The 15,022-nt window shown below is 41.8% G+C and overlaps 1 protein-coding gene across 1 annotated transcript in view; it reads right to left on the bottom strand.

Moving 5' to 3' along the window:
- Positions 1–11,094: 11,094 nt before the first annotated feature.
- The window catches only part of LOC107046552, a gene marked incomplete at its 5' end in the record, with an annotated part of 7,140 nt that continues 3,212 nt past the window's right edge, over positions 11,095–15,022 (bottom strand). The window contains 1 exon segment of the mRNA XM_015269187.1: positions 11,095–11,611. Coding sequence (XP_015124673.1) covers positions 11,442–11,611 — 170 coding nt within the window. The 3' untranslated portion in view covers positions 11,095–11,441.

The raw sequence follows: 15,022 nt of genomic DNA, 5'->3' as shown, positions 1-15,022 counted from the left end.
TTCACTGGCAATCCATGCGGTTTATATACGCTGTAGATTTGAGAGTTTACCAGCGGTATTTCCAACATCGTCACGATTCTCGTGTTGAAAGTGTGAATACTGATGGTGGAAATTCTCTCCAACTTGTGCATAGCGTTAATACCAACTTCTGTCGGAAAGCTGAATCCTGTTGGCAATTTAGCTTTCTTCAGAATCTCTACCAGATGTTGCTCTGAGAGAACTCCTGTTCCCAAGATCCTTTCCCTTTCGTCTGTTAGAAGGCGCAGAATTTTTCTTGCGTCTCTCATCACTCCTTCAAGAACTGCTGTGATGACCATGAAATGTTCGTCCATGTCGTCACGAACCAACGTTGTGTTGAATCTCACCTCCATGCGTTCTGACAGCTGCTGTGTCGCGTTCAATAGAATTTCTTCATTTTTCTGCACGATTTCCTCTGTGTGTTGCAGTCGGAAAAGCGTAGAATTGATGACTTCGATTTGACCTTTCGTGACGTCATATGAGTTCCCTTGTTGACCCTCAAGACGATCAAGCCGTTCTTGAATTTCTTTCGCATCTGAGGCGTCCATTGTGCCAAACAGTGATTTTGCCACACTGCCCAATCCATCAATTAAGCCTCGGCGACTCTTGCCAGGTTGTCCTATACCTAGAATCCCGTGAATCGCCTTTCTTAGCTCCGTGTGTTCATTCATACGTTCTTTCAAGATCGTTCGAAAATTCTCCCCTGATTTCCCGGGCTTTAAGAACAGCGCCTGCGCCAATATGTAGTGACTTTCCAGTTGATCTGCTCTCCGTAGCCAAGAAGTCACATCCGTCGTCGCTGCAACGGTCCAGACGTGATTGCTAAGGAATAATCTACCAATCGATTCAAAATGCAGCCCTGGAGTGTAAACGAACTTATCGACAGTATGCCCCTCCCCTCTTATAACTGGGATCATGCCGGCTAGCATGATTAATGTAAAGGCAACTGCTAACAACCCGTAACTCTTGGATTCTCCTTTACATTCCTGCTCCTCCTCTTGAGCCATTCGGCTTTCTCCAAAATTTTCAGGTTGTTCATTAGATATACACGTGATCAACCCAACAAAGACTCTTAATCGATTGAGGTGTACCCTCACTTCTTTGTTCTTCTTCCCGGAACGAATGGTGTAGTTTACATCCGAATTTTTCTGAGTAATTTCATAAGGTCCAAGCCATGGCTGCGTCAGTTNCGTAGATACTCTGCCAGGGTGCGATGAGACCTCTCAAGAGCACCATTCGTTTGAGGATGATAGGCCGTTGTCTGAATCTTCTTTATCTTGAGAAGACGACAGACATCTTTAAAAATTTCGCTTGTGAAATTCCTGCCTTGATCCGTCAGCAATTTCGAAGGCGCTCCGTGCTCGCAAATAATTTTCTCAACGAATGCTTTTGCTACAGTATTCGCCTCTTGATCGGGAATTGCAATCGCCTTACTGAACTTTGTCAACGCATCCTGGAACGTCAAGATGTATTTATTGCCATCCTCCGTGACTGGTAATGGACCAACTATGTCTATTGCACATTGCTCAAACGCCGTCTCCGGAGCTTCTCCAATCTGCATAGGGATCTTAGTTGTTGTTCCCAACTTATTCAGCTGGCATTTCTTGCAGCCTGCGACATATTTCTCAATGTCATTTTTCATACCCTTCCATTTATATTTTAGCTTTACTTTCTCGTGCATTCGTTGCACGCCCGGATGTCCTCCAAAAGGGGTATTATGGTATTCCCTCATTATTGTTGGGATGTCCTCAGGATCTGGAGTGACTCTCACTTGACTCTCATCAGGTGTCTCGCACCCTTCTTCAGGTGTCTCGGACCCCTCTTCAGGTACCTTGGACTCCTCAACCTCAACAGCATCACCCTCAGCTCCCATCCTAGCCTGCTGACCCCGGGTAATGACGTAAGTTCGACTCAAGGCATCAGCATTTGTATTCAACCTCCCAGGTTTGTGTACGACTTCATAATCGAACTCCTCTAATTTAATTCTCCAGTGCATCAGTCGTGACCCGGGATCCCTGACGTTGAAAATCCAAAGCAGAGGTCGATGATCCGTCACGATGATAAATCTTCGGCCAGGGTCTAAAATGTTTCACAGTCCAAACGATAGCAAGAAGTTCCTTCTCAGTCGTGGAATAATTAATTTCGGCTTTATGCAGTGTCCTGCTTGCGTAAGCGATTGGCAAATCACTTCCAATTTCTCCCTGTGACAAAACAGCGCCCAATGCTTTATTTTGATGCATCGGTTGTCAACAAAAATGGCTTCTTGAAATCTGGATACTGCAATATTGGAGCCGAAATGAGCTCTTCTCTCAAGCTCTCGAATGCGACGCCTTCTCTCTCTCCCCATATCCAAGCCACTCCTTTCTTTAATAAATCTGTGAGAGGTTGGGCAATTTTTGAAAAATCTCGAATAAATTTCCTGTAGTAACCCGCCAGCCCCAGGAAGGACATCACTTCCTTCGTTGTCCGAGGTACCGGGAAGTTCTTTACTGCTTCTATTTTTGTAGGATCAGCCTTGACCCCTGCCTCCGTAATCACATGACCCAGGTAAACGACCTCCTTCCTCAAAAAGTTACATTTGTCGGGCTGTAACCTCAAGTTAGCCTTCCTCAATCGCTCCAACACTTCTCGTAGATGGTCATTGTGCTCCTTCAGGCTTGCTCCAAAAACTACGATATCATCGAGATATACAAAGCATCTGATTCCTTGAATTCCAGCCAAAACTGAGTTCATCAGCCTCTGGAATGTCGCCGGTCCTCCCTTTACTCCAAAGGGTAAACGGTTAAATTCGTAGTGCCCAAACGGTGTTGAAAAAGCCGTTTTCCACTTGTCCTCCTCCTTTACTGGAATCTGATGAAATCCCGACGCCAAGTCCAGTGTGGTGAAATATTTTGCGTTTCCCAGCTGATCCAGAATATCACAGATATTCGGCAGTGGGTATGAGTCACCGATGGTGATGTCATTTAACTTGCGAAAGTCCACGACAACTCGCAACTTGATTTTCCCTGAGGCATCGTGTTTTTTAGGAACAACGAGTAATGGTGCGTTCCATTGACTGTTACTCGGTCGAATCACCCCGTTTTTCAGCATTTCCTTGACTTGTCGATCTACTTCCTCCTTCTGCGAATGCGGCAATCGATGTGGTCGAACAGTGACAGGTGCCACACCTGGAGCAATAGGGATTGAATGCTCCAGATGGTCTGTAACGCCCGGAGGATCCCGTGGAAGTTGCACAATGTTGTTGTACTCCTCCAGCATCTCCAGCAGACTCTCCCGTTCAATTCGATTGAGATGAGAAATCCTCAGATTTTCGTGAAGAAGTTTTATTCGATCTGTTTTCTTCCTTCTGCTTTGCTTAATTTCTGGATGCATCAGCATTATCGTTTCGGCGGTGGGCAATTTCTCGAGCTTCACAATCGGAACGTTCAAGAATACTTCATCCTCAGTGGTATTCATCACACAAACGATTGCTCGACCACCCCGTGGCTTCGTGAGGCATTCACCCAGAAACACGCCCGGTTGTAATTTCTGCTTACGCACAATTCCACTTTTTGTGCTCAACGTTGTCGCCCAGGCCAATGTTTCTGTTCTGGCCTTTATCAAAATTGGTTTCTCAGGTGGGAAAAGTTGCAAACGTGTGCCATTGATCATAACACAATTCCCCGGTTCAACAGATATAGTTTAATCTCGAGACTAGAAAAAGTCTTCTCCTAATATCCCTCCAACACACGGGAACCTGTCAGGAACAACGTGAAATACATGCCCCAACTCCTCCTTGCCAATTTTCAGATAAATTTCAGCTCTTCCGAGTGTCCCAACATCCTGATTAGAAATTCCACGTAGTGTCCTTCCCCCGGGTTGAACCTTCGCACCTTCCTTCAATTCCCCAGCTCCCCACCTGTAGCTCCGCATTCTCTGGTAACCCGCACTGCTTCTTCAGTTTAAAATATGCTGTTATGTCATGCCCTGAAACGTGACAAAATTTGCACACGACTCCATATGCATTGATACTGCGTCNATTCCCCGGTTCAACAGATGTAGTTTAATCTCGAGACTAGAAAAAGTCTTCTCCTAATATCCCTCCAACACACGGGAACCTGTCAGGAACAACGTGAAATACATGCCCCAACTCCTCCTTGCCAATTTTCAGATAAATTTCAGCTCTTCCGAGTGTCCCAACATCCTGATTAGAAATTCCACGTAGCGTCCTTCCCCCGGGTTGAACCTTCGCACCTTCCTTCAATTCCCCAGCTCCCCACCTGTAGCTCCGCATTCTCTGGTAACCCGCACTGCTTCTTCAGTTTAAAATATGCTGTTATGTCATGCCCTGAAACGTGACAAAATTTGCACACGACTCCATATGCATTGATACTGCGTCGTTCTGGAACAGGTAGACTCGTCCTTTTCTGCACCTTGCAATCTTTTGCCTGATGCCCTGCCTGGCCGCAAGCAAAACATCCCGCCCCCAGGGATTGCCGCCCCACCGAATGACGATTCCCCCCCTGAGAACGCCTGGAACCACCTACTCCAGAGTTTCCTCCAGAATTTCCACCAGAACCCCCCTTAGAAGCTCCATGGAAACCTGGCATCGTTTTTTCCAGCTCAACCGCCCCCAGACAGGCCTCATGCAATGTTTTGTAATTATTAGCTCTGACCAAAATTTGTATCTGGCCACGTAGCCCTTGCTCGAAATTCGCTTTAGCCAATGTCAAAAGCGCTTTCCTCGCCCCACCTTTCTCCTTTTCATCCAAATCGTTAGCCAAGANTAGAAGCTCCATGGAAACCTGGCATCGTTTTTTCCAGCTCAACCGCCCCCAGACAGGCCTCATGCAATGTTTTGTAATTATTAGCTCTGACCAAAATTTGTATCTGGCCACGTAGCCCTTGCTCGAAATTCGCTTTAGCCAATGTCAAAAGCGCTTTCCTCGGCCCACCTTTCTCCTTTTCATCCAAATCGTAAGCCAAGAGATTTTGTATGCCCTCGATTAAATCGAGCATTACTCGCTCAGCTCTGGCTGCAAATTTGCTGACGTCTTCATCACTCCGTTGCTGCATGTTATTGAACTCCGCATGCAATCCCACAAGTGACTTTGTTTTGCCAAACAACGCCTCCAACTCGATTTTTAATTCATCGAAGCTTTCTATTTTCTTATGCTTCAGTTGCACAAATGCCTTGCCTGTCAACTTATTCTTCAAAACAGTTTTCAGTAACGTAGGATGTAACTCAGGTTGCAATAAGTCCTTTGCACCCTCACAAGACCCCAAAAAAGGTATCAACTCATCAGCCTTTTCGCCATTGAATGAATGAACAAGCTGTAGAGCCCCCTTCAGGTCTATCAATCCCCTTTGCAGGTGACCATTACTAGAGCCAGTACCAGGAAGATTATTTACCCCAGCTGCGTCACGACCACGATACATCTCTGCCCAAGCCTTCTGTAGCTCGTCCTCCAATCGTCGCCGCTCCTGAGCTTCCTCCTTAATCCTTTCCTGGGCCCCCTCTATTATTTTCAGCATCTCAGCCACAAGTTGATCTGTCCCACTACCCCTCAGGATCTCCTGGGTATCCATTTTACGAATACCTGAGATATCCAATTCCGGTAAATCCGGCTGCCTACGCAGTGGTGGGGTGAAATCACCCAACAGAAGTGATCCCCCCGGTACCGAGAACGGAGTAGACATAGGTGTGCTGAATTCCTCCCTTTGCTCCCTATCATCAGCTGTGGGCAAGCCCTGCTGCTGCGATGGTGGCGGTGCCGGCCTCACAGGTGTGCCGTTCCCACCCCGCTGCTCTTGCTGCCCATCTTGCCCCTGCTGCCCTTGCGCCTGCAGCGGGTCATCCGCCATGAAGTTCTCCACACTACGCGCACGCCGCCGGACCCCCTCGGCCAAGGAACTGGAAGCACGATTCCCCCTAGCAAAATTCAAGGCTCTGCGCATCGTGATACCACGACGAAACCCTTCTGATTTTGTTACCTCCGCAGAAGACCCTTCAATTGAGTGTAAATTCACCCCTACTGAACGTAAATTCTACCTGACACCTCCAGCTAATTCCTCCAGAGAATCAAAGTCGTCCCGAGCACTCTGACTATGAGACCCCATAAATGAAAAATCGCCTGTTCCGTGCCAGCTTCGTTCCGCTTCTCAAAATAGTCCGCAAAATTGCAAAAAAAAAAAAATTCCCAACAAACAGGAAATACAAAATGAACCTCTTTACCAGCTGGATTTTGCCCCTTCTCCTACGGAAAAGTCGGTTGCTACTATTCCGGCGTTCCAGAACAGCTTGATGCTTCCCAAAATGAATACACGTTTCCTCTGACGTATCGAAAATGTCGAATTCTTCTCTTAACTACTGTCTTCGACGAAAGTTAATCAGGCTCCCGTTTCTGAAGAACACACGCGCTGCCACCAAATTGTTGTGTGAGGTAGAATGGACGAGTACAATGGACTCAAACTTCAGTGTTAAGATACTCGAATTTACTTTATTTCTTACTCAAAGTGTAACGGTAAAAATACAAAAGAATTAAGATTAATTCCCAAATGAACTACATTGGTAATGACTCCCGAGTGCAGTGTGTTCTCGGTTTTTATAAGAAAACTGTGACACACATTTATCTCTTTTTCGTTGTATTCGTATTACAAAAGGATCCCGTGGTGTAATACGATGCTGAATCGGTAAACAATCGATAAACAGTTCATTTCATAATTATTAAACACGAATCACTTCGTAATTCGGTCATGGAATATTCTGGATTACAACAGAACCTTTTCTACGAAAAGAAGTTTTTTTATGACGACATCGGAATTAAAGTGAAATCAAAATAAATAAAATTTTAGTTCGCAAAAATTCGGAATATGAACCTTTTAAGGTTAAAATCAAAATTTTAATTGTGGAAAATTTAGAAAATACAGGGTTTAAGATGTACCAATTGGAAGCGCGTATTTTACCGCGATGGAGTGAGTAGAGAGGGGAGTAAGCATATGACAACAGCGCATCTAGTTATGGAGAAGCTAGTGACGTGAAGGCAGTTGCGGTATTGTCAATATTACTAGACGATGGAGGGATGTTTCCATGTATCCTCAATCAGTGATTGAGTCATTGGTTAGGCAGTATGCAGATTGGAATGACACCGAATTTTGAATGGTTTTTTGAACCCGAAAAAATGAAGATCGAATGTGAATCCCCCGCTGATGAATCTAATGCATCCAATGCGCAATAAATAATAATGAATTGATGTTTGAGTTGAAAATTAATTAGAGGCAAAAGTCCAGATCAACTCTTGACGATAGGACTCGAAATAATGGTCACAGAATAAGGGTCAGGATGAGTGTCATGATAAGGGTAGGCATGGGAGTCAAAGTAAGAGTAGCAATGAGGGCCAGATTATGGGTCCCAATAAGGGTCAGAATAAGCGTCAGTATGGGGGGCGAAATAAGGGTCGGTATGAGGGCCAAAATGAGAGTGGGTATAAGGGCCAAAATAGGGGTTTGAATAAGGGCCAAAATGAATGTTGAAATAAGAGCCAAAGTGAGAGTCAAAAGGTGAGAGTGAGGGCCAAAGTAGGGGGGGGTATAAGAATCAAAATAAGGGCCAAAATAGGGATTGGTATGAGTGCCAAAATGAGTGTTGAAATAAGGGCCAAAATCAGTGTCATTATGAGGGCCAAAATGAGGGGCAGAATAAAGGTCAGAATAAAGGTCAAAATAAGAGCGAAAGTGAGAGTCAGAATAAGGGTCAGAATAAGGGCCACAATAAGGGCTCGTATAAGGGCCAAAATGAGGGTTAGAATAAGTGCCAAAATAAGGGTCAGTATGAGGGCTAAAATGGGGGTCGGTTTAAGGGCCACAATAAGGGTCAAAATCGGGATCAGAATAAGGGTTGGAATAAGGGTCTGTATGAGGGCCGAAACGGAGGTCGGTATAAGGGCCAAAATAGGGGTCAGAATAAGGGCCAAAATAAGGGTCAGAATGTGGGCCAAAATAGGGGTCAAAATAGGGATTGAAATAAGTGCCAAAATGAGGGCCACTATGAGGGCCTAAATGAGGATCAGAATAAGCGCCAAAATAAGGGTTGCAATAAGGGTCTGTATGAGGGCCAAAATAGGGGTCGTTATAAGGGCCAAAATGAGGGTCAGAATAAGTGTCAAAATAAGGGTCGGTATAAGGGCCAACATTATAGTCAAAATAGGGGCCAAAATGGGGGTCAGAATAAGGGCCAAAATGGGGTTCGGTATCAGGGTTAAAGTAGGGGTCGGTAAAAGGGTCAACATAGAGGTGGGTAGGAGGGCCAAAATGGGGGTCAGTATCAGGGCCAAATGAGTGACGGAATAACGGTCAACATGAGGGCCGGAATAAGGTCCAAAATTGAAGTTAAAATCAGAGCTACCATTAACGTCGGTATAAGGGTCAAAGTTAGGGTCAGAATAGGGGCTGCAATAAAGGTAAAAATAAGGGTCTGTATGAGGGTCAAAATGGGCGTTGGTATAAGGGCCAAAATGAGTGTCCAAATACGGGCCAAAATGAGGGGCATAATAAGGGTCAGTTAAGGATCAGAATAATGGTCAGAAATGAGAGTCTGAATTGTAGAAACTTGGGGTCAGAATCAAATCGCTCCCTTTCACATACAGTGTGTCCCAAAAAGGCATGTCATTCTCCTCAGGGGAGTTCGGGGGGCTCATATGGAGATGAAGACCCCAATGGCATTGCTCTCTCCCGCTTTGTTCAATAGCTTTTGACAAAAATGAAGGAGTCAAGAAATCTCAACGTATTGCAGGTCTTGACGGTTCCCGATGAAATGTGACATTATGAGATTCTTTACATTTTTCTTTCCGAATGGAAGCATTGTAATCGTTCAAATTTAAGTTTTGGATTTTTTGTTTTATATGAACCTGTTATTATCCTGAAAGTCCGAAATTTGGTACATTTCGACAATAGGCCGTGAGGAACTAATGTCGAATTGAAATGAATTTCTTCCTTCGTTTCTCATCTCGCCTCTCGTTTCTCTCGTTCTGGACCAAATTTTCATATCTATCGTTTCGTTTTTCGTGTCTCACCTCGGTATTGGTGAGCCCTAGCCATCGCCATTAATAAAAATTCAGTCCATTGAATCATTTCTATAATTTTTTAATTTTTCCAAAAATCAGATGTATCATGATAACTATTTACACAGTAGAATGAACACTAGCACATCGTCGTATTCACTGTCGATTCCTGCAATGAAAAAATCAATGGAGATTAATTCTGAATCTGATCATTTTTGGAACTAGTTGGATTTTTCGGAGATATTAACAAATCTATTTTGCAGCCTTAACAATTCCCAACAGAAAAAGTTCTCTCGCATTTCTCTCCAGAAATATCCCTTAACATACAAAAAAATTTTACAGAAGAAATGAAGCGAATATGCCAGAACAGTCTATTGGATTCCCATTGAAGTGCTTTTGAAAATTATATGAATTTTTCGTTAATTCCATTCAGTAATTCTACAGCTAGACTGCCGGTTTTTTTATGAGAAGGGTTCAGAAACTACTTCGTATAACAAAAACAGTAGCTGATTTTGTCATCAAGAATTTTTCTATAGAAATGTTTCGACATGAATTCTCCAACCTTTCTTTACCCGTTTTTCCTCTTTTCATCAAAAAATTTCAACAACAAAAATTAGGAAATTTAAAGTCAGTAATTCTCGTACACAATATCTCAATCGAATAAGTTGTATGGAAGAATCAAATTGTAAAGATTTTCCATATAAAAAATTTCTGATTGAATTTGTCATTGTGAAACAAACACCCAAGGAAACTTGAAAATTTTTCAATACAATTGGAGGAAATCAATGGAATTTTCGATATAAGTTAAAAAGAAATGGTAAAAAAAATCAGGCGAATTCACTGAATTTTTCCATGAATTTTTTAGTGCGTATTTCTAAGATATTGAATGACAATTGACAAAATATTTATTTTCTTGTTATGTCCAGAGAAAGATTTTAACGTCGAATGGACATGTTTTAATTGTCACATTAAAATCAAAGCTAAAATTATTGAAATTTATAATTATTGGACGACGCAAAGTTTTATACTCTTACCTTTTTTTTAAATATAAGGGAAAAAGGGCTTGATTTAGGGATAGGGCTTGAATTGAGACGAATTTCTAATCAAGACTTTTGGAGTTATAATGGGAATCAAATTTGAATTTAAATATATTTTGTATAACTACTCGGTTTACAAAAACATAAGCGTGATTTTACAGAAATCTAGGTAGCTAAAATTCCTATCCCTGGAATGATCTGAAGGATTCAAATTTGGGTTTACAAATTTTGTTACTCACAAGTCGGTCTGTTATTTATAAATTATTCGATGTATTTGTAGATCCCTGGGTAAATCCGTAATTTCCTCACCAGCAATTAGTCGCGCTAAAGGCGTGGATTCACCTATTATGGATACTTTCACGGAAACACTTTCTTCTACTCGTTGATATTTTAATGAATTTTTGGCAGTTGAAGTTGAAGATTTTAAGAGTTTGGTTGAGACTGTCCACAACGCGTCACAATAAACGAATTCCTTATTTGCAAGAAAAGTCACCACTCTCGGTTAAAGAAATTTTATTCCCGGATAATTTCAATTGTTCGTAACTTACTATTAACTCAGTACTATCCCGTGTAATCGAAGGAAGGATTGAAAAACCGGACCGATTAAATGAACTATTTCCACCAGAATTGTTACTGCTCCGTCGCTGCTTCAAGACTGCTTAATTTTGGTTTTTCTGACATTTTTATATGAATTTTGGGGTCACTTGGCACATGGGCTCCAACGAGTCCATTTTTAATTGGTGGAAAATGTCGTATGATTTTTCCCACTCTTTTGATTTTTATGGGGAAGTAGTTCATTCGGTTTTTGAGGTTTCAATTAATCGGTTTTCAATCGTTCCTTCGCGTGCGAATGTTAGTATTGGGTAATTAAGGCATGCTGAGTGTGCCATTTCATCACTTTTGAACTCGATTCCAATGTCTTTGGAATTTTTAATCGAGTTCAAGTGATGAAATGCACTCAAGTTAGTTTACAATTGTTGGTTTGGTTCTTAATGATTTCACATAAAATTATTCTAGTCTTAAAGTTTCTAGTACAAAATTTTGGATATTACATTCTATTTTTATATCTTACACGGAACGAAATCAATCGGAAATACTCTTGCGATCGCAAGACTTTCTGATGGATTTCTTTCTATGTATGATTGAACAAATTTCATTACATTCATTACATTCATTGATTTTATCATTAATATGTGGCTTTTGCATATTCTCATACGAGGAAGTGATTTTTCAGTAGAATGATAACGATGATATGCGAACCACTCTGTAATTCAGAACGAAATATTTTTTATTCAATTTTGTGTATGAATTCAAACATATTCAACACAACGTTTAGTTTTCAATTATGTTAGTAGTCGTTGATCTCATTCAAGTAGTCTTTAATTTTTTCCTGATTCGTCTTCATATCATTCGTCATCTTCTCCAAGTCGTTCAATTTCTGCCAGATCCTGCGGCATCTGCCGTTGGTGTTCTCCAGCACAGAGTGCACTCTAGAATTGCATGCACTGGTGTCTTCACCTGGAAAGAAATTGCCAAGTTTTCATTATTGATTTTTACTGATTTATCTGTCAATCGGTGAAATTTCGAGTAGTTATTATACAATCGTCAGAATAAAGATAAGTTAATACTCAATTATTTGGATTGAAGAATTCTTAATCTATTCTGGATTCGCATTTTTCCGTCAAATTTTTTGGCAACATTCGTAATTGAATAGATTTTTTTGCTTCAGGCGACTCTAGGTCAGAAAATATCTTACAATGATTTTATCATTGCAACTCTTGAGGTATAAGTTTAATTCTTCACTTCATACCATTGGTAAACTTGTTATAAAAAAATAAAAATATGAAACCTAGTTTTGTATGAAGATTGATTAAATAAATGAGAACTAAAATTCTCCAAAATTACGAACTTCTTTTTTTGACATAACTATACTGTGATATTTATGGATAAATTGGTTGGGGTAATTAGTCATAAACAGCTCAGATGGATGTAATTAACAACGATAATATATTCTTGTAACTTGATGCGTGTCATTAGGACGCTGGCTCAATACAGAGAGAGAGACCCGATGAAGTAGGAGGTCATCGGTAAAATAGGAATGTCTAAATATAGAGTTCCACTCGATCATAAAGATACTGCAATTCCTCCCACCTTATTCAGAAATATTTTAAAACATTTATCACATTTGATATAGAATACCATCATTTATAAATTCAGTCTATTAACAGGTTTTCTAATACGATCGGATCGTCTAACTGGGGTTACAGTCGAAGCAGTTGTAACGATGTTGGGTGCTGGTGTGATGACGTTCGATGGTATCACTGGATGCTGAAATTCTGTTGTTGTTGTGGGAATCGTGGTTGACGTAGTTGGAGGTTGTCCATGGATCTCAGTGATCCCTACGGCTTGTTGACTCATTGATATTGTATCAGTTGAACAGTTAGAAAGTGAGGCCATGAGTACTGGATCCCTGCTATGTACTTCAGGTGGCTCTTGGCTCTCTGGAGTTACTTCAGTGACCGAAGTACCAGGAACCAACTCGTCCATTAGATTTCTCGTACTAGTTTTTGACTTACTAGCGCACCCACTCAGCAGACATGACTTAAGTTGATCCAAATACGTTTCCAAGATCTTCCGTCAATCGTTTTAACTGTATAAGTAACTGGGGATAATTTATCCGTTACTGTAGCTTGGACCCATCTATTATTATTTGCATTCTTAGCCATCACTATGTCACCATAATTCAAGTTGCAATTTCGATTGCCAACTGCATTCTCACGTTGTTTAAACTGTTTACGTAGCACATGTCCACGTAGATTTGGTCTGATTAAATCAATTTTAGTCCGCATCGATCGTCCAAATTGTAATTCGGCAGGTGAACATCCGGTAGTGCAATGAGGGAATGCCCGGTAGTGCATCAGAAATCGAGATGAAGCCTCGTCCTTGTTGAGACCCTCTTTCAAGAGTAACTTCATTTTAGTTTTGAATGTCTTGACAGCGTTTTCAGCCGCACCATTAGATGATGGGTGGTAGGGAGCTGTTTTCACATGGAGTATTCCTCTCTTCTCCATGAAGGACTCGAACTCAGCAGACACCAAACTGGGACCATTGTCACTGACAATAATTTCTGGATAACCCCAGGTGCGAAAATATTCCTCTAGAGCATTCATGGTAGTCTTTGATGTGATGTTATTCATTTCTCTAACATCCATCCATTTCGAATATGCATCAATAATTAGAAAATACATTTTCCCCTCCAGTGGACCCAAGAAATCAATATGTAACCTTTGATTCGGGCCTTCTGGCCATTTCCAACTGTGAGGAACACTTCTCGGTGGATCGCTGGAATTCTCCAAACACAATTTACATGTTTTTGAGACTTTTTCGATATCAGCATCCAAATTGGGCCACCACAAGTATGAGTGTGCCAGAGACTTCATCTTCGTAATTCCTATGTGACTGCTGTGAAGTTCTCGCAGAATCATCCCTCTCAATGACATCGGAACAATCACTCTGTAACCCCACATAAGACAACCACGTTCAATAGTTAATTCATACTCTTTACGTTTAAAAATCTCAAGGTGATCACTCACTAGTTTCGGCCAACCAAACTTAACATACTCACATACTTTTGACAACAAACTATCACTTTCAGTTTCAGATTTAATTAGATTACAATCAACTGTTTTAATGTCTGACTCAATATAATTTAAATATGTGAATTCATCTGATACTCTTTCCTCTTCACTTAATCTAAGCATTCTTGATAAACAGTCTGCACTAACATTATCTTTTCCTTTGATATGCTCGAGATTAAAATCATAAGCAGAGAGAAATACTGCCCACCGTTGGAGTCGACTTGCAGCAAATACAGGCAAGCCTCTTTTAGGGCCAAAAATAAATTTGAGCGGTTTATGATCAGTTTCAAGGAGAAACTGTCTGCCAAAAATGTATTGATGGAATGATTTAACTGCAAAAACTATTCCCAATGCTTCTCGATCCAACTGTGCATAGTTTTGCTCTGCTTTTGTCAACGTTCGAGAATTAAAAGAAACTGGTTTGACTACGTTATTAGGCAAAACATGTGACAGGACTGCACCAACACCATATGGTGATGCGTCACAAGTTACTTTAATTGGAAATTCTGGATTATAATGTGTCAAAACTTCACTTGACACCAATCTCTTTTTAATCTCGACAAATGCTTCACTACATCTTTTCGACCATGTCCATCTAACATCTTTCCTTAATAACGTATAAAGTGTGTGACGAGGCATATTCATTCATTTTTTATTATTTTTCTACATATTTTTTCCCACTACACACTGGCCCCTAAAAGGTAAATTCCGCCACTGTTGGATACCCCTTCCCTCGATTTTCCCCTCATCGCCCCTCTACTCCCGCCACTGGACATCACGAAGACATCAGCCGAAGAAAGACAACAGTTCCGGCCCTACTGGATCAACTGAAGGAGCCGTTGCTCTCCTCACAAACCACCCATACATGGGCCTCGGCAACCCACCGCCCTCGAAGATCCCCAGCGAGACATCCCTGGATTGTGGTCATCGTCACCACTCACCCGTGCTAATTGGCCCGATTGCTCCCGAATTAAAACCCGAAGGACTTCGACACTTGACGAACCCCCACGAATCGCGGAGGAAAAGGAAAGACTCGTCACTCGTGTAACCGCTGTCCTGGACACTGCCACGTGCGCCCCAAGTCAAGTGAATATAAAGTGGACATACCCCGAAGTCGGTACATTGGATTTTGTTCGAATAAAGAGGATTTTTGGTGCCCGAGCTCATCCCGGCTCTAAGTACGGTGCCCCTGGAGTCTAGAAGGAGGAACGAAGGCTCAATCGCAGGAGTCGCTGAAGTACCTGGATTAGCCCTTAACTGGAAGTCGTGAGTACGAGTTGTCCCCCTCATT

The sequence above is a fragment of the Diachasma alloeum genome, unplaced genomic scaffold, assembly GCF_001412515.2.
Source record: "Diachasma alloeum isolate Michigan unplaced genomic scaffold, Dall2.0 Dall_scaffold_01496, whole genome shotgun sequence".
NCBI lineage: Eukaryota > Metazoa > Arthropoda > Insecta > Hymenoptera > Braconidae > Diachasma > Diachasma alloeum.
Note: the sequence above shows the minus strand (reverse complement) of the source record. Positions and strands in the feature narration are given on the sequence as shown.